This window comes from Mustela erminea, chromosome 17, assembly GCF_009829155.1.
Source record: "Mustela erminea isolate mMusErm1 chromosome 17, mMusErm1.Pri, whole genome shotgun sequence".
Classification (NCBI taxonomy): Eukaryota; Metazoa; Chordata; class Mammalia; order Carnivora; family Mustelidae; genus Mustela; species Mustela erminea.
Window position 1 is genome coordinate 18,140,636 of NC_045630.1, and position 20,591 is coordinate 18,161,226.

The 20,591-nt window shown below is 43.5% G+C and overlaps 1 protein-coding gene and 1 pseudogene across 1 annotated transcript; one reads left to right on the plus strand and one right to left on the minus strand.

Annotated features, from left to right (window-relative positions):
• Positions 1-1,286: 1,286 nt before the first annotated feature.
• Positions 1,287-2,692, minus strand: LOC116576611 (annotated as a pseudogene).
• A 16,214-nt stretch (positions 2,693-18,906) lies between these two features.
• LOC116576433 (transmembrane epididymal protein 1-like) lies at positions 18,907-19,680 on the plus strand. Its single transcript, XM_032318627.1, has one exon. It carries the CDS (start codon positions 18,907-18,909, stop codon positions 19,678-19,680), a length of 774 nt encoding a protein of 257 aa, XP_032174518.1.
• The last annotated feature ends 911 nt before the right edge of the window (positions 19,681-20,591 follow it).

The window sequence follows — 20,591 nt, forward strand, 5'->3', positions numbered from 1 at the left end:
GAGATGATGCTAATTGAAAGGATTAGTTGTCACCAGCATTTGCTTATATGAAGAATATTTATTACTGCCATTAGTTTTTAAGTTCTGTCCAGTCAATAAATGAGTAAATGGAGAAAAATAGGGGAGAAGCAGAGTTTCAGGCTGGAACATCATGGTTCCACCTAGATAAACCCCTCTACCTCTCGGATTATAGTGTTCTTTTCGGCAATCTATTTTGTTCACATGGTACAGGCTATAAGGAAAGCTCAAACAAGAGATTGCAGTCATTTCTGAATTTTTTTCTTAAAGATTATTAGATTCTGAGTCAATATCCCTTTGGATCCTGGGCTTTTTACATGGAGAGATTGGGCAGGTGCATAGCTATAGGGAATGAGCGGGCAAATAAAATGTAAATAGGGGACTTTGGACTCTCTAACCATCTTAAACTGTAGCTTTCTATTAGATCATCAACTGCTGGCTGGGATGATTGGGACACCAGATACGTTTCTACAAGCGTGAGAGCCTGGCTTACCCTACTGCACCGTGGAGAAGTTGCAATGCCGATTGCATACAGGCAGCCACAGGAATTCAGCATGGCGGGTCAGGGAGTTGAGTCTGACCCCTCCATCTGGAAGGGAGTTTGAATTATTCTTCAAGTGGAACTTTGAAGGCTAGCCCTAAGAACCAGGAGCCAGGGCAGGGCAGCCTCTGTGCCTGTAGAGAGAGGTGGAGAGACAGCCACATGCCAGGGTGTGAGATGAAGGGCCTTCCAGAATCTCTTCTGAGCTGCCTCTTCCCTTTCCCTGATCTCCCTGAGCCAAAAGACTGAATTCTGCCATTGTATGAAGACCCAGACTTGGGGTCTGGAGCTCCAACCCAGACTCGCATTTATTAGCTGTGTGGACTCATGATAATTAGTTAGCCTTTATTTATCTGTTTGTTTATTTATTTATTTATTTATTTACTCAACGGGTCACTGAGGCCTTTTTATTCTGCTCACAGAACCACTGGGGATCTCCCCTGTGGACACCTAGAGATTATCATATAGACAGACTTGGCTCTGACCCTGGGTGGGAAGTGAGGTGAGAAAACAGTGATTTGGGCCAACCTCACGACTACAGAGCTAGGGTTTCCAGCAGGGTTCCAGATGGTCGAGTCAGGCTTCTGCAACAGTTCTAAGGAAGCAGCAAGAACAGCACAGGGAGGGGAGCGGGCAGTTAACTAGCAGAGGCTCCGGTCAGTCTTGGCTGGGGGCAAAGGGGTGAGCAGAGGTCTAATGAGCCGACTCAGGACCACAGGACCTGGGGTGCACCACCTGGAGCTTACTTGGCGAGGGGGTTTCAGAAGTTTCTGTCGGCAAACTTAGCCTGCTACCCAGTTCCTCTTCAATTCTGGGGATCTGGTTGTACTTGGCCAAGTGCCCAAATCAGCAAGGTGCCCCGTCTTGATCTGCCCAGTGCAAAATCCCACCACCAGGTCAGCGATGAAGGTATCCTCGGTCTCCCCAGAGCAATGCAACACCATGATGCCCCAGCTGTTGGACTGGGCCAGCTTGCATGCCTAGAGAGACTCAGTCATGGAGCCGATCTGGCTGACCTTCAGCAGGAGGCAGTTGCACGATTTCTTGCCCATGGCCTTGGAAATCCACTTCGGGCTGGTCACAGTGAGATCGTCCCCCACCGCCTGGCATTGGCAGTGAACTTCTGCCAAGCTTCCCAGTCATCCTGGTCAAAGGGGTCTTCAAAGGACACCGCTGGGTAATCCTTGATGAAGGACTTGTACAAGTTGGCCAGCTCATCGGGCATGAAGTACCTGCTGAGGTCATTGGGAGACTTAAAGTCCAGGTCATACTTGCCCGACCAGAAGAACTGTGAGGCAGCTACTTCCATGCCACGACCACCTTGTCAGTGTAGCCGGCTGTCCTGACGGCGTTCTTCAGCAGCTCTGGAGCTTCTTTGGTCTCCAGGATGTTAGGTGCAAACCTGCCTTCATCCCCCGCGTTGGTGGCTCCTTCCCGTATTTCTCCTTGATAACATTCTTCAGGTTGTGGTAGACCTCAGCCCTGATGCGCATGGCCTCCCAGAAGCCAGCTGCACCCACAGGCAGGATCATGAACGCCTGCTTGACCAGCTTGTTGCTGGCGTGGGAGCCACCGTTGGTGACGTTGAAAGCCAGAACCCGCAGGATGACTTCGGCATTGCCTGCCAAGTCGGCAGTGTGGCGGTACAGAGGCACCCCCTTCTCGACAGCCCCTGCCTTGCAGACATCCAGGATCACACCCAGAATGGTGTTCGCACCAAATTTAGATTTATTTTCTGTTGCATCCATCTCGATCATCAGTCTGTCAGTCTTCTCTTGCTCCACGACGTTCAGTATCTTGCTAATCAGGGCAGGAGCAATAGTTTTATTGATGTGCTCACCAGCCTTTGAGACAACTTTCCCCATGTAGTGGGTCTTATTGTCCCAGAGCTTGAGGGCCTCGTAGATACCAGTGGTCGCACCACTGGGCACAACGCTCTGAAGAGACCTTTGGAGGTGTAGAGGTCAACCTCAGCGGTGGGATTCCCACGAGAGTCGAAGATCTCTCTGGCATGGATCTTGAGAACAGACATGGTGACTTTCTGGCTGCCGGATAGCACTGCCTGGGAAAGAGGCAGAAGATGCTGCAGGCACTGAGGACAGTTGTTAAGCTGGAAGGTCTGGCCGCTCCGAGTACCGTCTATTTATTTATTTATTTATTTTTAAGTAGACTCCACACCCAGCATGGGGCCCAAAGCAGGACTTGAATTCATAACCCTGAGATCAGGACCTGAGTCTCTGAGATCCAGCACTTAACCAACTGAGGCACTTAGCCGCCCCTAATTAGTTAGCCTTTCTCAACATTAGCTTCCTCATTCTCAAAGTGAGGACAATAGTTAGCATTATTATTAGCATAATTTCAGATATTTTTGTGAAGATTAAATGATTAAAAAAAACAAAACTATAAAGTCTAGAGGTGCCTGGATGCTCCGTCGGTTAAGTGTCAGACTCTTGATTTCAGCTCAGGTCATGATCTCAGGGTTGTGAGATTGAGCCCCTCAATGGGTTCAACACTGGGCATGGAACCTGCTTAAAGTTTTGTCTCTCTTGCTGCCCCTCCCCTTCTCATGCTCACTCTCTTTCTCTCAAATAAATAAATAAAAATAAAATCTTAAAATAAAAAACCCACAAAAGCAATAAAGCCTAACTCAGTGTCTGTCACAGAATATCTCAATAATTGTTAGCAACAAGGACATGTAAGAATGTTACACTGGGGGCCCCTGGGTGACTCAGTGGGTTAAGCCTCTGCCTTCAGCTCAGGTCATGATCTCAGGGTCCTGGGATCGAAACCCACATCAGGCTCTCTGCTCAGCAGGGAGCCTGCTTTCCCCTTTCTCTCTGCCTGCCTGCTTCTCTGTATACTTGTGATCTCTCTGTAGATAAATAAATAAAATCTTAAAAAAAAAAAAAAGAATGTTACAGTGGGATAATAACATTTTTAGAAAATGCTTTCCCAAGCATTATCACTTTCAATTTTCACAACACCTAAATATGTAAGAAGATCAGGTCCTGATCTCAGGGTTATGAATTCAAGTCCTGCTTTGGGCCCCATGCTGGGTGTGGAGTCTACTTAAAAATAAATAAATAAATAAATAGATGGTACTCGGAGCGGCCAGACCTTCCAGCTTAACAACTGTCCTCAGTGCCTGCAGCATCTTCTGCCTCTTTCCCAGGCAGTGCTATCCGGCAGTCAGAAAGTCACCATTAATTAGATGATTGAGGTTCAGAGAAGCAATATGACTTCCCAAGTAAGAAAAATTAGGATTCAGTGGGTGGACCAAGTTCAATGCCAATTTTATTTTATCACCATGTGCTGCCAGCATTAATGCTTGGAAAGAAGGGGACAGACCAGTATGAGGCCAGACCAGTATGGGAGGGCACACAGAAGGAAAAATGAGCGGGTACCCAAATCCACAATTTTATGCATGGAATTAGATGTTAACTAGTGGAATCTCTGAGAATAGACCTGTCGTTATACTCCACTCACCTTTGAAAGATCATACATAGGAAAGTCAAGTATTTCGAATACAGGGAAAGTCCAAGACAAAAGAAGGAAGCACCCCTGAAATTTTAATTTGAGTTGATGTTCTAAGGTTCGAGCAGTGACAATTATGCATAAAAAAAATCTCATTCAAAACCAATTTACTGTCTCTATATATGCAATGTTAGTTTATCTTACTGATTCATTGCCTAGGTCATAGATTAGAAGCAGCATAGCAACTGAAGAAGAAAATTCACATATATGACAGCAGATAAGAGCCAAGCCGATGTCCTGACAAGAGGAAAAAACTGACAAGCAGAATAAAACTTAAAAGCATGTAACAATTTGGGTCTAAGTGTAGATACTCATAGCGCTCCTTCCATATCCTACCCTGCCTTCCTATATGATGACTGAACAAAATAACTAGCCAAGCGATAAAAAGATAAAAAAGTAAAATATATTCATCATATCTTATCAAAGGTAGCAGATACGTTTTAATACATTTTAGCAATAATCACGCCTAAAACTGTTTCTAAAACCCATTTTTATTCCAATTTCCTGGGCAATTTGATAGCAGACAAAATTAGGTGTGATTGTCACTAAAAAGTAATTCATTTGCATAAACATTATTAAGTGCCAAGGACCCGTGGGTCAGATCTCAAAGTCATGCGATACCCTTTTCTACTATGAAAGAGTGATCCATTAAAAATTCAACTTGAATTTTTTGTTTCTGTGCCTCAGGAAGACCTGGTGGGACTTTTCATTGTGTGCTGTGTCTGTGTCCCTGGAGCAGTAATCATTCCCCTTTCCGTCCTGGAAAAAGAGGTAGAAACTCATCCAGAAGGAATAAAAGACATTGTCCTAACTACACTGCCAGGATGGCACATAGAATTTTGTGTTCCTAAAGTTTGGATCCTCCTCCTCGGGAGAGTGGATGGCTCGTTCTTTGTCCTGAAAATGCAGGCCTTTCCTCATGGTGCTCAAACTCTTGAAGCAGAAGAAGTCAGAATGGGCTTTTGGGCTTCAGGAAGTTAAAAGTGAACAGCTGCCTGATCCTGGAGGAAATCCCAGGGACTGGGAGTAAATTCAATCACTTCTTCTGAGTAAGGCCTCAGAGGGGGCACCAGGAGTCCTCGGGGACTGAATGGGAGAGAGAAGGTCCTGGGGCCCAGGTAACAAGCACGGGCATCTGAGACCATACCGACTGACTGTTACTCAGAGGGGCCCTCCTTCCAAGGCCTCTGCTGGCTTGAATGGAGACTAGACTGTGGCAGCACTACCTTACTGAGGCTAAATCATCAGAAACATAAAGCTTCAGCGCCGCTCCCGAGCTGGAAGGGCAGAGACATTGTTGCTGCACCAACAACAAGAATACTCCATCATGTCTCTCCTCTATCTGAGAAAGGCTGTTTGACAGACTACGCGACTGCCTTAGTCATGGGGTTCTTGCAGAAGGAGTGGTAGATGACGAAGGATCCATTTCCTGACAATCTGGTAGACTGGGGCTGGAGCCAGTTCTATTTGCATTTGAGAAGTGACTGACATTACTTCTGTCCAGAGAGCGTGAAACCATTTATGTGTAATTTTTTTTTTTTTTTTTTACATCTCGGTAGTCAGAAGACCAGAGAAAAGGACTAGATCCTCTCATGTCTGATGTTCATAAAACCATACCATCCACTCTTATGGCTACAAAAGGAGATGAGTAATTCTGATGCTCTTCCTCTTAGCAATCCCATCTGCATCTACCAGATTTGACCCGGTGATGCTTCCGCCAGCCAGCTGGTTAGCCAGCACAAGATACATCAGAATAGCCTTGTGTTGCAACACTTAAAAAATCAAGTCTCGGTCCTGAATGTGCCTCCAAGAGAGGAAACATGCTTGGATTCCCCATCGTGAGAGATGAGAGCTTTCCTATTGCATGGAGTACTTCGTAGTTTTTAGGGAGATTCCGAAAGCTGGCCAGCATCCTCGGCTGGCTGACTTGCTGGCTGAAGCCCCACGGTGCCACATCTAGCAGAAGCAGATGGGATTGCTAGGAACACTTCAGGGGACTTCAGGTTCTCAGGAGGCCTTAAAGTAAAGGACCCTCTCCTCTTTCCCTCACATGAGAAATTGGGCTCCCTTGTGGGCTTGAGTCTCTTAAGCTCATGATGGATATAATGTTAATGAGAATGGGCAGGTCCTCTTAGTTATGGTCATTAACACAGATTATGGGTTTAGTGGGATATTTCTGATGGCTGTAACCCTGACTTAAGTAGTTGGGATTTTCCGTAATTGGCTCCCTTATGTCTAGCCTTCCAATGAAAGGAGAAATCAAAATCCTTTTCAGGTGGTTTGAGACTCAGTTGCCATCCAGCTATGGTCTCTGATTTCTCATGGGTATTGTAAAGCTCCTGAGAAGAATAGATGTGGGATGAAAGAGAGTTACATTAGGGACCCTCCTGTGGGAGCAAGCTCAACCCCCAGAGGAGGCTATTTCTAGACTGTGGAACACCCTCTTCCAGCCCCATGCATACAGTGGCTAGGCTATACCAGCAACACCATCCCTCAAAAGAAAGCAAAGCACCCACCTAGATGTGTGAACTACCCCAGCAACTCAACACCTTTGCTCCCTTTAAAAGACGAACCTCTTGGGGCTCCTAGGTGGCTCAGTGGGTTAAAGCCTCTGCCTTCAGCTCAGGTCATGATCCCAGATTCCTGGGATCGAGCCTCACATCGGGCTCTCTGCTCGGTAGGGAGCCTGCTTCCCTTCCTCTCTCTGCCTGCCTCTCTGCCTACTTGTGGTCTCTCTCTGACAAATAAATAAATAAAATCTTTAAAAAATATAATATAAATAATATAAATTAATGTAATATAAATATATAAATATAATATAAATAAATATAAATAAAAATAAGTAAATAAAATCTTTTTTTTAAAAAATGTAAAAGATGAACTCCTCTTTAATAACTTCTCTTTCCTTCTCCAAGGACTTCTGTTTTTGGCAACATAACAGGCTGATCTAATCCCCCTCCCACTTCCACAGGAAAAGACATGGGGGATAAAATAAATAAGATGTAGCAGAACAAGATCGTTATTTTTTTTTTTTATCCAAGATCTAAAGAAGAAACCCCCCCAATCCCCAGGTGATAAAATATAAACTGTAGCTCAGAGCTAGAGGGCAAGATCGTGAGTTGATTCCGTGCCCCTGCTAGCTGGGGTTTTCATGCCAGTTAGGGGTACAGGAGGTATGTGCTTGGGCTCAGACATTGGCAAAACGAAAACACAGATTTCTACATAGAGGCTGGATTTGGAAATGGTCCTGTCAGTGTAAGAGAGACTCAACAAATTCTTCCCACCAGCTCAGGAAGTAAGGAAGCTGTTCTCTGGTACGAGCCCAGGGAAGAAAATAAAACAAGGCCCACGTGAGAATCTGCACCCTCTCTGAATTCACACTATTCAAGTGTGGGGGGCAGGGTCCAAGAATCTCAAGCCAAGAAATTAATGTCAAATAGAGTTAGCACCAGCCTAGTGTCCAGCGAATCACATGAGACTCTCAAAGGAAAAAGCAACCCTAGCAGAAGACTGTTCACCATCAGATTTATAGCCCCCTGCCCAAGGAGGCTGTAGCAGTTTGCTAGAGGTGACATAACAAAGTACCACAAACTGAGTGGTTCCAACAGAAATGTATTGTCTCACAGTTCTGCAGTTGAAGAATCTGAGTTCTAGGTGTCAGCAGGGTTGTTCCTTCTGAGGCTGTGAGGAGGGGTCTGTTCTGTGCCTTCTCCCTGGTCTCCGGTGGTTCACTGGCAGTCTTCAGTGCTCCTTGGCTTGTAGAAACATCAGCTCTATCTCTGCCTTCATTTCCTTTTTTTTTTTTTCCTTCATTTCATTTTTTTTTCACATTTACTTTTTAAAATTAGTTTCAGAGGTAGCTTTCAGTGATTCATTGGTTGTACATAACACCCAGTGTTCATTATATCATATGCCTTCCTTAAACTTCCTTAAAGATACCTTGTGCCCTCCCCCTATCCCCTCCAGGACTCTTAGTTTGTTTCCTATGGTTAAGAGTGTCTTATGGTTTGTCTCCCTCTCTGATTACATCTTGTTTTATTTTTCCTTCCCTTCCTCCATGCTCCTCTGTTTTGTTTCTTAAATTCCACATATGAGTGAGATCATATGATAATTGTCTTTTTTTGGTTGACTTATTTTGCCTAGCATAATACCCTCTAGTCCCATCTACATTGTGGCAAGGGGCAAGATTTCATGTTTTTGGATGGCCGAGTACTATTCCATTCTGTATCTATACCCCATGTTCTTTATCCATTCATCTGTTGGTGAACATCTGGGCTCCTTACATAGTTTGGCTACTGTGGACATTGATGCTATAAATACTGGGGTGCAGGTACCCCATGGAATCAATACATTTCTTTTTTTTTATGATTTTTTAAATTTTATTTTCTATAAACATATAATATATTTTTATCCCCAGGGGTACAGGTCTGTGAATCGCCAGGTTTACATACTTCACAGCACTCACCACAACACATACCCTCCCCAATGTCCATAACCCCAGCCCCTTCTGCAACCCTCCTCCACCCCGCAACCCTCAGTTTGTTTTGTGGAATCAATACATTTCTATCTTTGCAGTAAATACCTAGTAATACAATTGCTGGATCATAGGGTAGCTCTGTTTTCAACTTTTTGAGGAACCTCCATACTGTTTTCCAGACTGGCTGCACCATCTTGCATTCCCACCAACAGTATAAGAAATTTCCCCTTTCTCCATGTCCTCGCCAACATTTGTTGTTTCCTGAGTTGCTAATTTTAGCCATTCTAACCATGAAGTGGTATCTCATTGTGCTTTTGAGTTGTATTTCCCTGATGCCAAGTGATGTTGAACATTTTTTCATGTGTCTGTTGGCCAACTGTATGTCTTCTTCGCAGAAATGTCTGTTTATATCTTCTGCCCATTTCTTGGCTGGGTTATTTGTTTTTTGGGTGTTGAGTGTGGTAAGTTCTTTATATATTCTGGATACTAGCCCTTTATCTGATATGTCATTTGCAAATATCTTCCCCATTCTGTCAGTTGTCTTTGGATTTTGCCGACTGTTTCCTTTGCTGTGAAAAAGCTTTATATCTTGATGAAGTCCCAATAGTTCATTTTTGCTTTTGTTTCCCTTGCCTTTGGAGACATGTCTAGCAAGAAGTTCCTACAGCTATAGGCTCCATTTTTAACTCCAGTTCTACTGTGTAAAGTTGTATGACCTTGACCCAATTACTTAATTCTCAAAACTTCTGTTCCTTCAACTGTAAAATGGAAAAAGTTATTTGTTTGCCTTCTGAATAGCCCCCTGCCTCTTCTTTTATCCTAAAGAAACATCCTCCCCCAAATTTGTGTGTGTGTGTGTGTGTGTGTGTGTGTGTGTGTGCATGTGCGCGCGTGCACACTAGTTACTCTCCTCCTTCTGTGTATCAGAGGAGGTGGGCGTAGGCACCAGCCCCAGCAGCAGAGAGTGAAGCAGGTTGAGCCCAGTGGTGATTCCCTTGCTGGTGTTGGGTGTAGGTGTGGGCATGAAATCCAGGTCCTGCTGGAGAAATGTCCCTGTCATAAAGAAATCCTTTATGTATATATTTAAATCTGTATAGATATCTCTATAGAGATATATCTCCAGGCTTGGTGGCTTTATATACTTAATGAAGAAAAAAAGCTCTCTTCTCTGCCTCTGGACGTTCTATAAAGATGTGCCATTGGGAAGTGTGGCAGCAGCTTGAAACAATATCGTTGTTAATCTATGAACAATACCAATGAGAATGGCAGAGAGAAAAACTAGAGAGAATCTGAGTCCTTAATGACTTTACTTGGCCACTGTACTAACCAGCTCTAGGACTAGTCTACCTGTGAAGTTCTTATTAAGTGAGAGAATACATTTCTTAATGTTTAAGTCTGTGGAATCAGGGTTTCCTACTGGTTACATCCCAAGCATCCTAAGTGATTTATTACCTCATATATTTATGTAAATAAATGAGGTATTCCTATAAAGTGTTGAGCACTGTGAAATGTTAACAATTTTCATTAGTAAAACACCCAATTGAAGAATTGTTTACTGCTTTCTTCCTTACTAAAGTGTGTCATAGTTCTCTAAAAATATATGAGAATATTTTTGGCCAGAACTTAAGCTTCTGCTCCTTTGGTGCTCAATTTGGCTACCAGACAAAACACATAGGAGATATTTAATGTATATTTCATGATTAATTAATATATTTTTATTTTTTTCCCTAAATATAACCCTGATAGACGATCTAACCTGGGTGCCTTGTGCTTGGTGGAGACTGTGTCCCCAAGAAGAATATTTTATTTTGTCACTGGGCAGTGAATTCCAAGAGGAACTAAGTAGTTCGAAAAATGGGGAAAATGGCAGCCTGGAAAGTGCTACAGTCACAGGCTGTTGGGGCTCCCTGGAAATCATATGTACATCTTCTTCATTTTATAGCTGAGGCCCTTCATGTTCTAGAGGCCAGTCCAGGACAACAACCCAGCCTCCAGACCCTGCTTCCATCCCTTTCTTGCCCTTTGTCATTACTTTCTTGACTTTCTCCATAGTCAGCTTCCCTTACAACCTTAGTAAGAGGGAAGCCCTCTCCCTAAAGGCCATTTGGGCTGCCAGGAATTCGTAGGAGTCCATGGGAATCTGTGGGAATCTGTGCATCCACTCCCTCCCAAGGTCATTCTGTAGAGCCACTGCCAGGGACCAGGTGGCCTGGCATGAGATCTGAGATTCGGCATCCTTTGCTGACTGCAAACATCAGCCCCTCATCCCTGAGGGGTCACTGAGGGCTAGAGGTTGAAAAGAAGCCTCTGCCTGTCGACACACTGATCAGCCCCTAATGTGGAGGGCTGGTAACAAGGGTAGGGAGGGCCTCCCCATCCAAGTCAAAAGAGGGTACAGCATCTAAGCATGGATGGTGCCATCCATCCCAGGGTGAGATCAAAAAGCTGCTAAAAGACTTTTGTTCCAGTCTGTCCTAGACTGGCTCTGTATATGGCCTACCCCCACCCTCACCCCTGCCCCAGACACCATACACATTCATAACTTTGTTTGTGCCATTTTCCACACCTGAATGCTCCCACCTTCTCCATCTGCTCCCCATCCCCATGCTATTGGCCTGTTAGTGCAAATGGCTGCCTTTCCATCAGAGTTAACTACACGCTCCTCTATGTGCCCACCATACTTGGTTTATTCAACATAAAATTTAATTCAAAATGGCGTCAGTTGGGTCTTTTCTACTAAATCAGTGCTTCTCAAACTTTATACACATAAAAATCACCCAGAGATTCAGATTCGGTAGGTCTGATTTGGAGCCTAGGAGTCTGCATTTTTAACAAGCTCCCAAGTGATGCTGACATTGGGGGCCTATGGGCCACTCTGAATGTCCAGGTACTGCTTTTGAGTTCCCTGAGGGCAGGTGTCATGTCTTATTCGTCCTTGTAGTATCAGTTTTTAGCACAGTGTCTGGCTGATTATATGTAGTTAATACAAATACATTGAATTGAAATGAATCAAACTAAGGCATTGGTGGTTCTGAGGTGTCTCCTTTAAATGCAAATGTGGGATCTGGGCAACATTAGGCAGCTGTAGCTGGGGTGGCAGAAAGTGAGGTGGGGCAGGAATTGGGGGTCAGAGGAAACCAGAGTAAATCAGCATTACAGATCCAGAAACTCAATTTTATCAGCCTGTTTATGTTCTGAAAGACTGAGTGACACTAATATGTAAACCAGAAGGCCAATTTATTAATTAACATGAGAGGATCTGTCTTTCCAGCGATGGAAATACCAGTGTCTGCCAATGAGATACTCTCCTGTTCCCCACCACCCATCCACGCTCCCTGCCCACCAACCCCTCACTCTAGGATCAAAGTGGCTCTGGATAATTTAACTCAGAACCTTGACTAAAAGTAGATAAACTAAATGAACTGGCAGGTAAAAGAAAAGCTTGACAGGGCTGTTTGGGAAGCTCAGTCAGTTAAGCATCTGCCTTCAGCTCAGGTCATAATCCCAGAGTCCTGGGATCAAGCCCCACATCTCATCGGACTTCTTGCTCTGTGGAGAGCCTGCTTCTCCCTCTCCCTCTGACTGCCACTCCCCCTGCTTGTACACTCTCTCTCTATGTCAAATAAATAAATAAAATCTTAAAAAAAAAAAAAAGAAAGAAAGAAAACTTGATGAAATTTTTCCTTTCCCAAAAAGACTGTACTTCTGTAATACTTATTTTCTTCCAATAGCCTTTGTCCTTGGGTGGCACTGGATAAAGACAGTTACATTCTTGTTTCCAAGTATTTGGGTCTCTCTGGTGTGAACAGGCCCCATCAGTGGAGGGACTAGGTAAAAAAGGGGGTCACAGCCTTCACCCACGTATTCTTTGCCTCATGTTGATCTGGACTTCCCTTGTACTTCTTAGTGACAGTCAACTTGTGACTAAATATCTCAGCGTAGACTTTGTTATGCACTAACCCACTAACCATGTGACATCCTGTGAATCACTTTCTGTGCTTTAGTTCCTTCCTTCCTTTGTGAGTCTTCAGAGATTTGGAAGAAATAGGCTCTATGATCTCATCCAGCCCTAAGATTGCCAACTTAAAATACTTTATATTTATAATCTGCTTTAAGATACTATATTTCATGGATGCCCCATAATTTCACATTTACCTATGAGAAGAATGAATCTTAGAGAAAATGAATACCTTGTCTTAAAGCATCCACCTAGCAAATGGCCAAACTAGGTGTCAAACACCAATCAGACTCCTCATTTCTTAATCACTACCTGATAAGGTCTCCCAGAGCCAGGACAAGGAGGGTTTTTTACTTCTCTCCCACCCTTGGGAAAGAAAGCACAACCTCTGGCTCCCTTGAGTCCTCTTTTCTTTGTCTCCGTCTTCTCAGGGTCTGGGCTGCTTTCAACCTTTCTTTCCTCCTGGTGAGCCCCCATGTTCTCTCTCCGTTTCCTCCATCTCTCTCTCCTCCACCTTCCCTTCCCTCTACCTGCCTGTCCATCCCTCATGTAGCCTCCTCCCACCTCTGCTCCCTCTCCTTCTCCTCCTGCATGCCCGCATCTCTTGATAAACATTGTGGGTTCTGCTTTTATAAAGATGTCACCCCATACTCCCGGGTGAATCTGTGGGTTAGTTAGGGCAGGAAGATGGTGCCCATGCATGGCCTAATGATGAGGATGGTGTTTTCTAGTCTAGAGCAATGGTTTCCAAGCCTCAGGAAAGATGGCCTGCATTGGAATCACCAATAGTTGGGGGATGGGGGGTTGGTTGGGTATAACTCAAAATTCAGATTCCTAGGCCCCTACCCAGAGGGACTTTAATCATTAGGGTCAGGGTGAAAATTTAGTGCTCTGTATTTTTAAAGCCTCTTCTGAGATAATTATTATGAACAGCCAAGTTTCATACCTTACTATTGGCCTGTGCCCATCAGACCCTGTCCCTAGGGGTGAGTCAATGAGTAGCCAAGAATCCACTACAGTACAGGAGGGCTGCTTCTGGTGGAGGTCTTGTTTGTAGATTATAAAACATCAGTTCGTAAGTGGACACTTGCTCCGTCCCCATCCCAGGAGTCTCCCCCATCAGTGGTGTATCTGGCTCAATATGGGGAACTCCTTGCTCCTGCCACATTGGGCCAAACAGAAGCTCTTGATTTACATTCCACCTATTTTTAGTCACAAAACCCCAAACCAATAGGATATGCCCATTCCTTTCATCCTTTTAGATGATACTACTTCTTTCATACAGTAAGGAGTAAGAGGAGAGAAATTTTTGTTAATGTCCCTCTAATGGAACGTGAATTTTCCAATTATTGTATCAGGACTTGCAGCATGAAATCTCTGGGTTCTGAAAGCCACACATGCAGAGCCTGGTTTGAGGCCATCTAGTCTACCCCTCACTAATGAACCTCAATTGCTGAAAGACAAACGTTCTTTGAATATGAGCTCTGTGCTGCATTACCAAGCTCTTTGCTGGGATTACACTCTGCCGTTGGTTTATACTGTGTGGTCTCAGTACAGGGAATATTGCCCCAGAGAGAGAGTATTTGTGTTACAGTTATGCCAAGTCCTCCACACCCATAGATCCAAGGACAAAGGAGTTGAAGATAAAATTTGAACTCACATATGTTAGCCTCTCCAGCTGTTCACTGGGAATGATCATATTTGCCCTGACTTCTACAGCTGGGGTGAGCTCTTTCCTCTAATTAAATAGGTCTGGTCTTTTGTTTCACTTATTTGGCATTTAGCTCTTTGCATTAGTAGCCTTGCATCATTTGTATGTATCTGTTCTGTCTTTATAACTAGATTATAAAGCATTTTATGGTAGAGATCATGTGTTCATGTGATACTTCACTCATATATTCATTCATCAAACACTCACTGAGCACCTCCAGGCATGGGGCTAGATTCTCAAGAGAAAAAGAAGACAGGACATGGTCTCCAACTTCAAATGCTTCCTAGTAAATAAGGAGTGGTAAAACTGTGTGACTGTACAGATGAGTATAAGTGCATGTGTATAAGTGTAACTATAGAGATGTGTATCATTCCTTGTTGAGAGGAGACAATACTCAAGCTGAGCTTTGAAGGAGAAAGGAGGAGTTTCCCAAACAGAAAGAATGTGGAATAGGAAGTCCATTGCAGGCTGAACTTGAAGCTTCTGAGATGCCTAAAGACCATGATTCATGTAGGAAGGGACCGGAAATGAGGCCAGGCCAATGTGAGAGACACCTTCCAGGGTTAATCTAAGGTCATGGATTTTATCCACAAAGCCACGGAGGCTACTAGAGAATTTAACTTAGCCAATGGTATCATTAGCTCTCTATTCCCAAAGCTCACTCTGGCTGCAGTGTGGATAAGAATAGATGGGGACTGGAACCCTCCAATTAAGGAATCCCTCAGTTAAGGGATGTGGCAACAAAGCAAAGTTGGTCATGCTTGGACAAGGGCAGTATAGGTGGGGATACAATGTCCAAAGAACTTGTTGATTAATATATTGTAGGGGTGAGTGAAAATTTGTGCTACCACTTTGAAGGGAGATACATCACTAGTTATTAAATTTTGAGAAGGTAATGGTTCTGTGACTCAGAAATGCTAGTTATGGTTATCTTCTCTAAAGAAAAATATTAACTCAGCATTGTTTGTTAAAAAGTATGTCAGCTAAACCAACACGTCCATCACTAGGGGACTAGATAAAGAATATAATATTAAATGTATCAGTACTATCGATATAACAAAATACTTCTATAAATATAACAAAATAGTTCTGTCTCAAGCATCATTATGACTGAGTGAAAAACAGCCAGTAGTAGAATGATACATGTAAGTGTTGATGTCCTAGAGAAAATCTCATTTTGGAATTTGGAGAGGCCCGTGCAAACAGCTCTCTTCCTACCTTCTCCCCATAAAGCAGACTGAATAGACATCCAGTCACACTTCTCCACGCAGAGCTTCTACCTAAAATTCTTATTTTTTTAAAAAAAAAAAAAAAAAAAAAAAAAAAAAGAACACTAAGTAGATACAAAATAACATTATTAGAATACATATAAACTCTACAGAGTTGAGATGTAGACAACACTCCTGTGGTCCCCACCAACTATAAGAACAGAAAAACATTGTTATTTTCCACGCCTGTGTCCCTCTCAAATCTATCTTATGCATCCCCCTCTGGGAGGTAACCACTTTCCTGAATTTTGTTTATGGTTCTATGTATGTGTTCTCATTGTTTAATTTTGTGTGGTTTTGACCTTTTTATATATGTGGAACCTCACAGTATATGTTACATTCTTTTTTTATCTGAATATATTTTTGAGGTTCCATGTTGGTATCAGTCAGAGTTCCCCAGAGAAGCAGAACCCACAGAAGATATATATAAAGGAGATTGATCGTGAGGAAATGGTTCGCATGATTACAAAGGCACAGGAATTCACCATCTGCTGTCTCCAAGCTGGAGACACTGTAGTATAATTCCAGTCAGAGTCTGCAGACCTGAGATCAAGGAAGCTGATGATGTAAACCCAGTGTAAGGCCAGAAGATCTATGTCCCAGATCAGCAGACAGGCTGGAAGTAAAAGGCATGAATTCCATCTTTCTCTGCCTTTTGTTCTATTCAGTCCCCAAAGGATTAGATGAGACCCACCCACATTGGGATGGACAATCCACTTTACAATATCCACTGATTCAAATGTTAATCTCATAGATAGACCTGGAAATAATGGTTAATCTGGGCATCCTGGGGTTCAGTCAACACAGAAAATTATCATGATGTTGTTGAATGTAGCTGTATTTTTCATTCTTACTTCTCTACCATATTTTATTTTATGAATATCATACAAGTTCATCTACATATTTTAAAATTGAGGGACATTTTTATTATTCTTCCTTCTCTCCGCCAGCTATAGACAGGGCTGCTGTGGACCATTCCTGCATATGATCCTCGTGTGGGTGCGTTACCATCTACCATATACAAGTAAGGATGTAGATCTTCAACTTTCTCTATTATGCCATATAATATCAAATTCTTTTCCAAAGTGATTGTATCAACTTATATTCTTATTAGCAATATGTTCATTATTCTGTTTGTTTCACATTGTCAGACAGTTAGTTGTCAAGCTAATTTTTGTCAGTCTAGTGGATGAGAAATGATAGTTAGCAAGCAAAGGGGGCCTGCAATCCTACTGCTACAAAGAACTGAATTCTGCTACAACCCCGTGAGCTTGGAAGAGGACTCAGATTCAGCATGAAGTGCAAGCCTGGTCAACGTCATGACTGTACCTCTTGAGAGTGGGAGCAGAGGACTGACAAAGCTCTATCTGCATCCTGACCCACTGAAAGTGAGATAAGTGCCTGTTGTGTTTTTTCAAGATTTTATTTATTTATTTGAGAGAGAGACACACAGAGATAGCTACAGAGATAGGGAGAGAGCACAAGCAGGGAGGAAAGGGAGAAGCAGGCTCCCTGCTGAGCAGGAACCCTACGCAGGAATGGGTCCCAGCATCCTGCAGATCACGACCTGAGCCAAAGGCGGACGCTTAACCAACTGAGCCACCCAGTCCCCCAAATGCATGTTGTTTTAAGCCACAGAATTAAATTGTGTAAAACTGTTACACAGCAACAGATAATGAATACATTAATGGATCCACGGAGAAGGAAATATAACCCCAATATGCTAATTAGTTCTGCTGTAAGCAGAACTGATATAATCTATGAAAGGGCTGAGAGCTGGTTTCTTTGGTTAAATTGTGGGTGAAGGGCTTAGATCAGCCCCACTGGTTTAGGCACTCAGTCCCTTGACTGATGTGTGAGGAGGAAAGCAGGATTTGTCAGCAAGAGACAGCTCCCGTTTAACCATGTGGCTAGAGGAGACACTTCCCAGGAGAGGAGAGCTTTCACAGTTAAAACAACAACAGAATTCTGTCATGCTAATGCAATTGGGAGAGACAATTAGAAAAGACAGGTGTATCTAAAAGGAGAGCATTTTTTCATTATTGGAGTTCATATGATTATAAAAAATCATTTGAAAATTAGCAAGAGCATAGGTAATGCAACAAGATGGTTAATATGAAGATCAATCTAAAATTGTGGTTTTTTTAATCAGTAAAAATTATAGGGACGCCTGGGTGGTTCAGTGGGTTAAAGCCTCTGCCTTTGGCTCTGGTCATGATCCCAGGGTCCTGTGATCGAGCCCCGCATTGGGCTCTCTGCTCAGTGGGGAGCCTGCTTCCTCCTCTCTCTCTCTGCCTGTCTCTCTGCCTACTTGTGATCTCTGTCTGTCAAATAAATAAATAAAATCTTTTTAAAAATTATAAAATAAAATGGAAGATCCGTTGATAGACCAAAAGAGAATTTACCAACAAATGAACCAAAATGGAAATATGTAGGATCAGTATGAGAAAAATTTAACCTGAGATATTCCTGCACTTGACTGGCTGTCATGAAGGGTTATATGACCATTACATTCTAACTAAATGCTTATTTCATGAGAGAAAATATTTGATGGCTACTTCACACTAAGCTTAGTTTAATAGGATCTTCTTTCTAACCAGTACATACATACTACTAAGTGATTCAAATTTTAGTCCGCCTAAGAGCTACCTGGGAGTGTGTCTTGGAATGCTTATTTCAAGACATCATCCTCAAGAAATTCTGAATTAGCACCGCTGAGTAGAACCTGTTCACCTACATTTTAACTTGGAAAAACATTGCTTCAGCTCAGAGGAAAGACTCTCAGGAGGAAAGATCTCTCTGGAGATCAGCAGAAGACAGATCCTCAGGAGGGAATATTTTTCTGGCAAGCCTCAAATAACGTCAGAGAAATTGAATATTGTATGTATATGTTTACCTAAGACTGTTTGTACCCAGGAGAATACATTTGTACCTAGCACTTGTATGAGATTATATGTGAAGAATCTTAAGGGATATGCCCCACACAGAATCCTCTCCATGCTTTCTCTCGGCTCTTCCTTACGTCCTATGAGTTTGGGAAGTAAGGAAGGTAGCAATGGCATGAAGAGCACGAGGAGGAGAGGCAAGGGGAGTCTATAGCATAATCTCCGAGAACTGCAGGTGTCCAGGCACTGTGATGGAGAATATGCTTATTTTACTGTTTAGCAATGCTTGGTTAGCTATCAATGAACCAGAGCAGAAGACCAGAACGGAAACCATGACACCCACCCCAGCGTAAGTTTGGGTTTCCTCCAAAGCCATTTCCCCGTGTATGTGGATGCAGCTAGCTGGAGAGAAGATATAAGTAGGCTTCAGGAAGCTCCCTCCACGCTCTAGAACCCGAGGCAACCATTTCTGAGCTGCTTCTCTCTCCCTTTGGTCAGATCTACCTTCAGTTCCATGGGAGGCTTTGAGGGCCATCTGTACCCAGGACTGTCTCTCTTCTTCTATGGACTTTATCATGCACGACTAGTCTCCAGGGCCTTAATATGCAACTACCCTGTCCAGTATCTGCCAAGCTATCCCTGGAGCAAAGAACGATGGGCAAGACTGCAGCAAGTATGCTATGTTGGGCTGGTGAAGATATTAAGTGCCTTCATTTTAGCAGCCCAAGAGCTGCATAACATACAGGGACAGTTTGTACTTATCAGCAGGATATATCATCAGAGAAACTTTTTGTACCGCAAACAGTGGCAACACTTCACTCTCTATATGGCCTTCTTTCTGAGCGGGTGTGTGGATGTGGTGAGCCAGAACCTGCTGCCCCAGCGGTGTGCTGCTCTGGAGCAGGGCGCCCAAGCCCTGGGCATGTTTCTCTTTCTGCCTCTGATGGTGTCTCACATGCAGGACTCCGAAGGTGTGGAGCTGCAGTCCCACGTCCTGCTCACCCAGGCCATACTCCTGCTGGCGCTGGTGGTAGTCGCAGAGCTGTGGGCTCCCGATATGCTGCAGCTTTGGGTGATGAAGGCCTTTTTTTATATGTTGACAGGCTCTTGGCTGATTCAGATCGGTTTTATGCTGTACAAACCAATTTCTGGCTATAAATGGATGGACGATGATGAAAACGACATTATATTTGTCACCACCTTCTTCTGCTGGCATGTGGCTTTCATTGCCATGTTGATGATCTGGGTCTACGGCTTCTCCGTGGTGTGGTATTGTTACATTTGTTGATGTCCGAACCTGGGGAAACCCAGAATGGTTCCTATCACCTGCGCATTCTGAAACACCCGGATGAGAAGTTGTGGGAAGTGGTGGTGGTAGAGAGGAAGACGACCGAGGCAGCAGACTCTACTGGGATGACCTACCCCCTCTCCCCTCTGGCTTCTCTCAGTCTCATTTGCTGAGCAGTGTGCTGGGACAGGCAACTGAAACACAAGAGGCATGTCACAATGACCTTCATTCTCGGCTCCCGAAGTATTTCCCCCACCTCCTCTTCCTCTCCTCAACTCCAGCCAAGGCATTCTCTTTGCCTTTCTCCTCTCTGTAATCTTCACATCCCCCCCCCCCAAGGAGAACATGAAAATAAATGTACTATATCTTCCCTTTGGGTCTTTATATATATCCTCACTCACCCAAGAGAAGACTGACCACAAGTTACATTTAGTACATCATAATTTACCCATCATAGTAAGCACCTCCTCACCCTTTCTCTTTCTGGATCTCTTCAATACCTACACGAACTCTAAACTGTTATTTTAACTAGAAAGGGCTCAGAGAACAATTGTTGACTTATTTTTTTATGGTTTGTCAAAGAGATCTTTTGTTTTCAGCTTTATTGAGATATACTTAATTTACAAGCAATTGCACATATTTAATGTATATATTTTGGTGAGTTCGGGCATATGTGATACCATGATAACATCACCACACTCCTGGAAGGCAATTTCCTCCACAGGGTCTAGCACAACAGAGCAGCACCTTGCACATAGCAAGGGCGCAAAAGGACCCGTGTGCTTCCAGGAGTGAGTCTCACTGAGTGTAGAGTCTGTCAGATTCTTCTGCCTGGATAGATCAGCCCATTATTCTGTACATACCTCAATCCATTTCCAAGTGGTAGACTCACCTAGAACAACTCCTTTCTG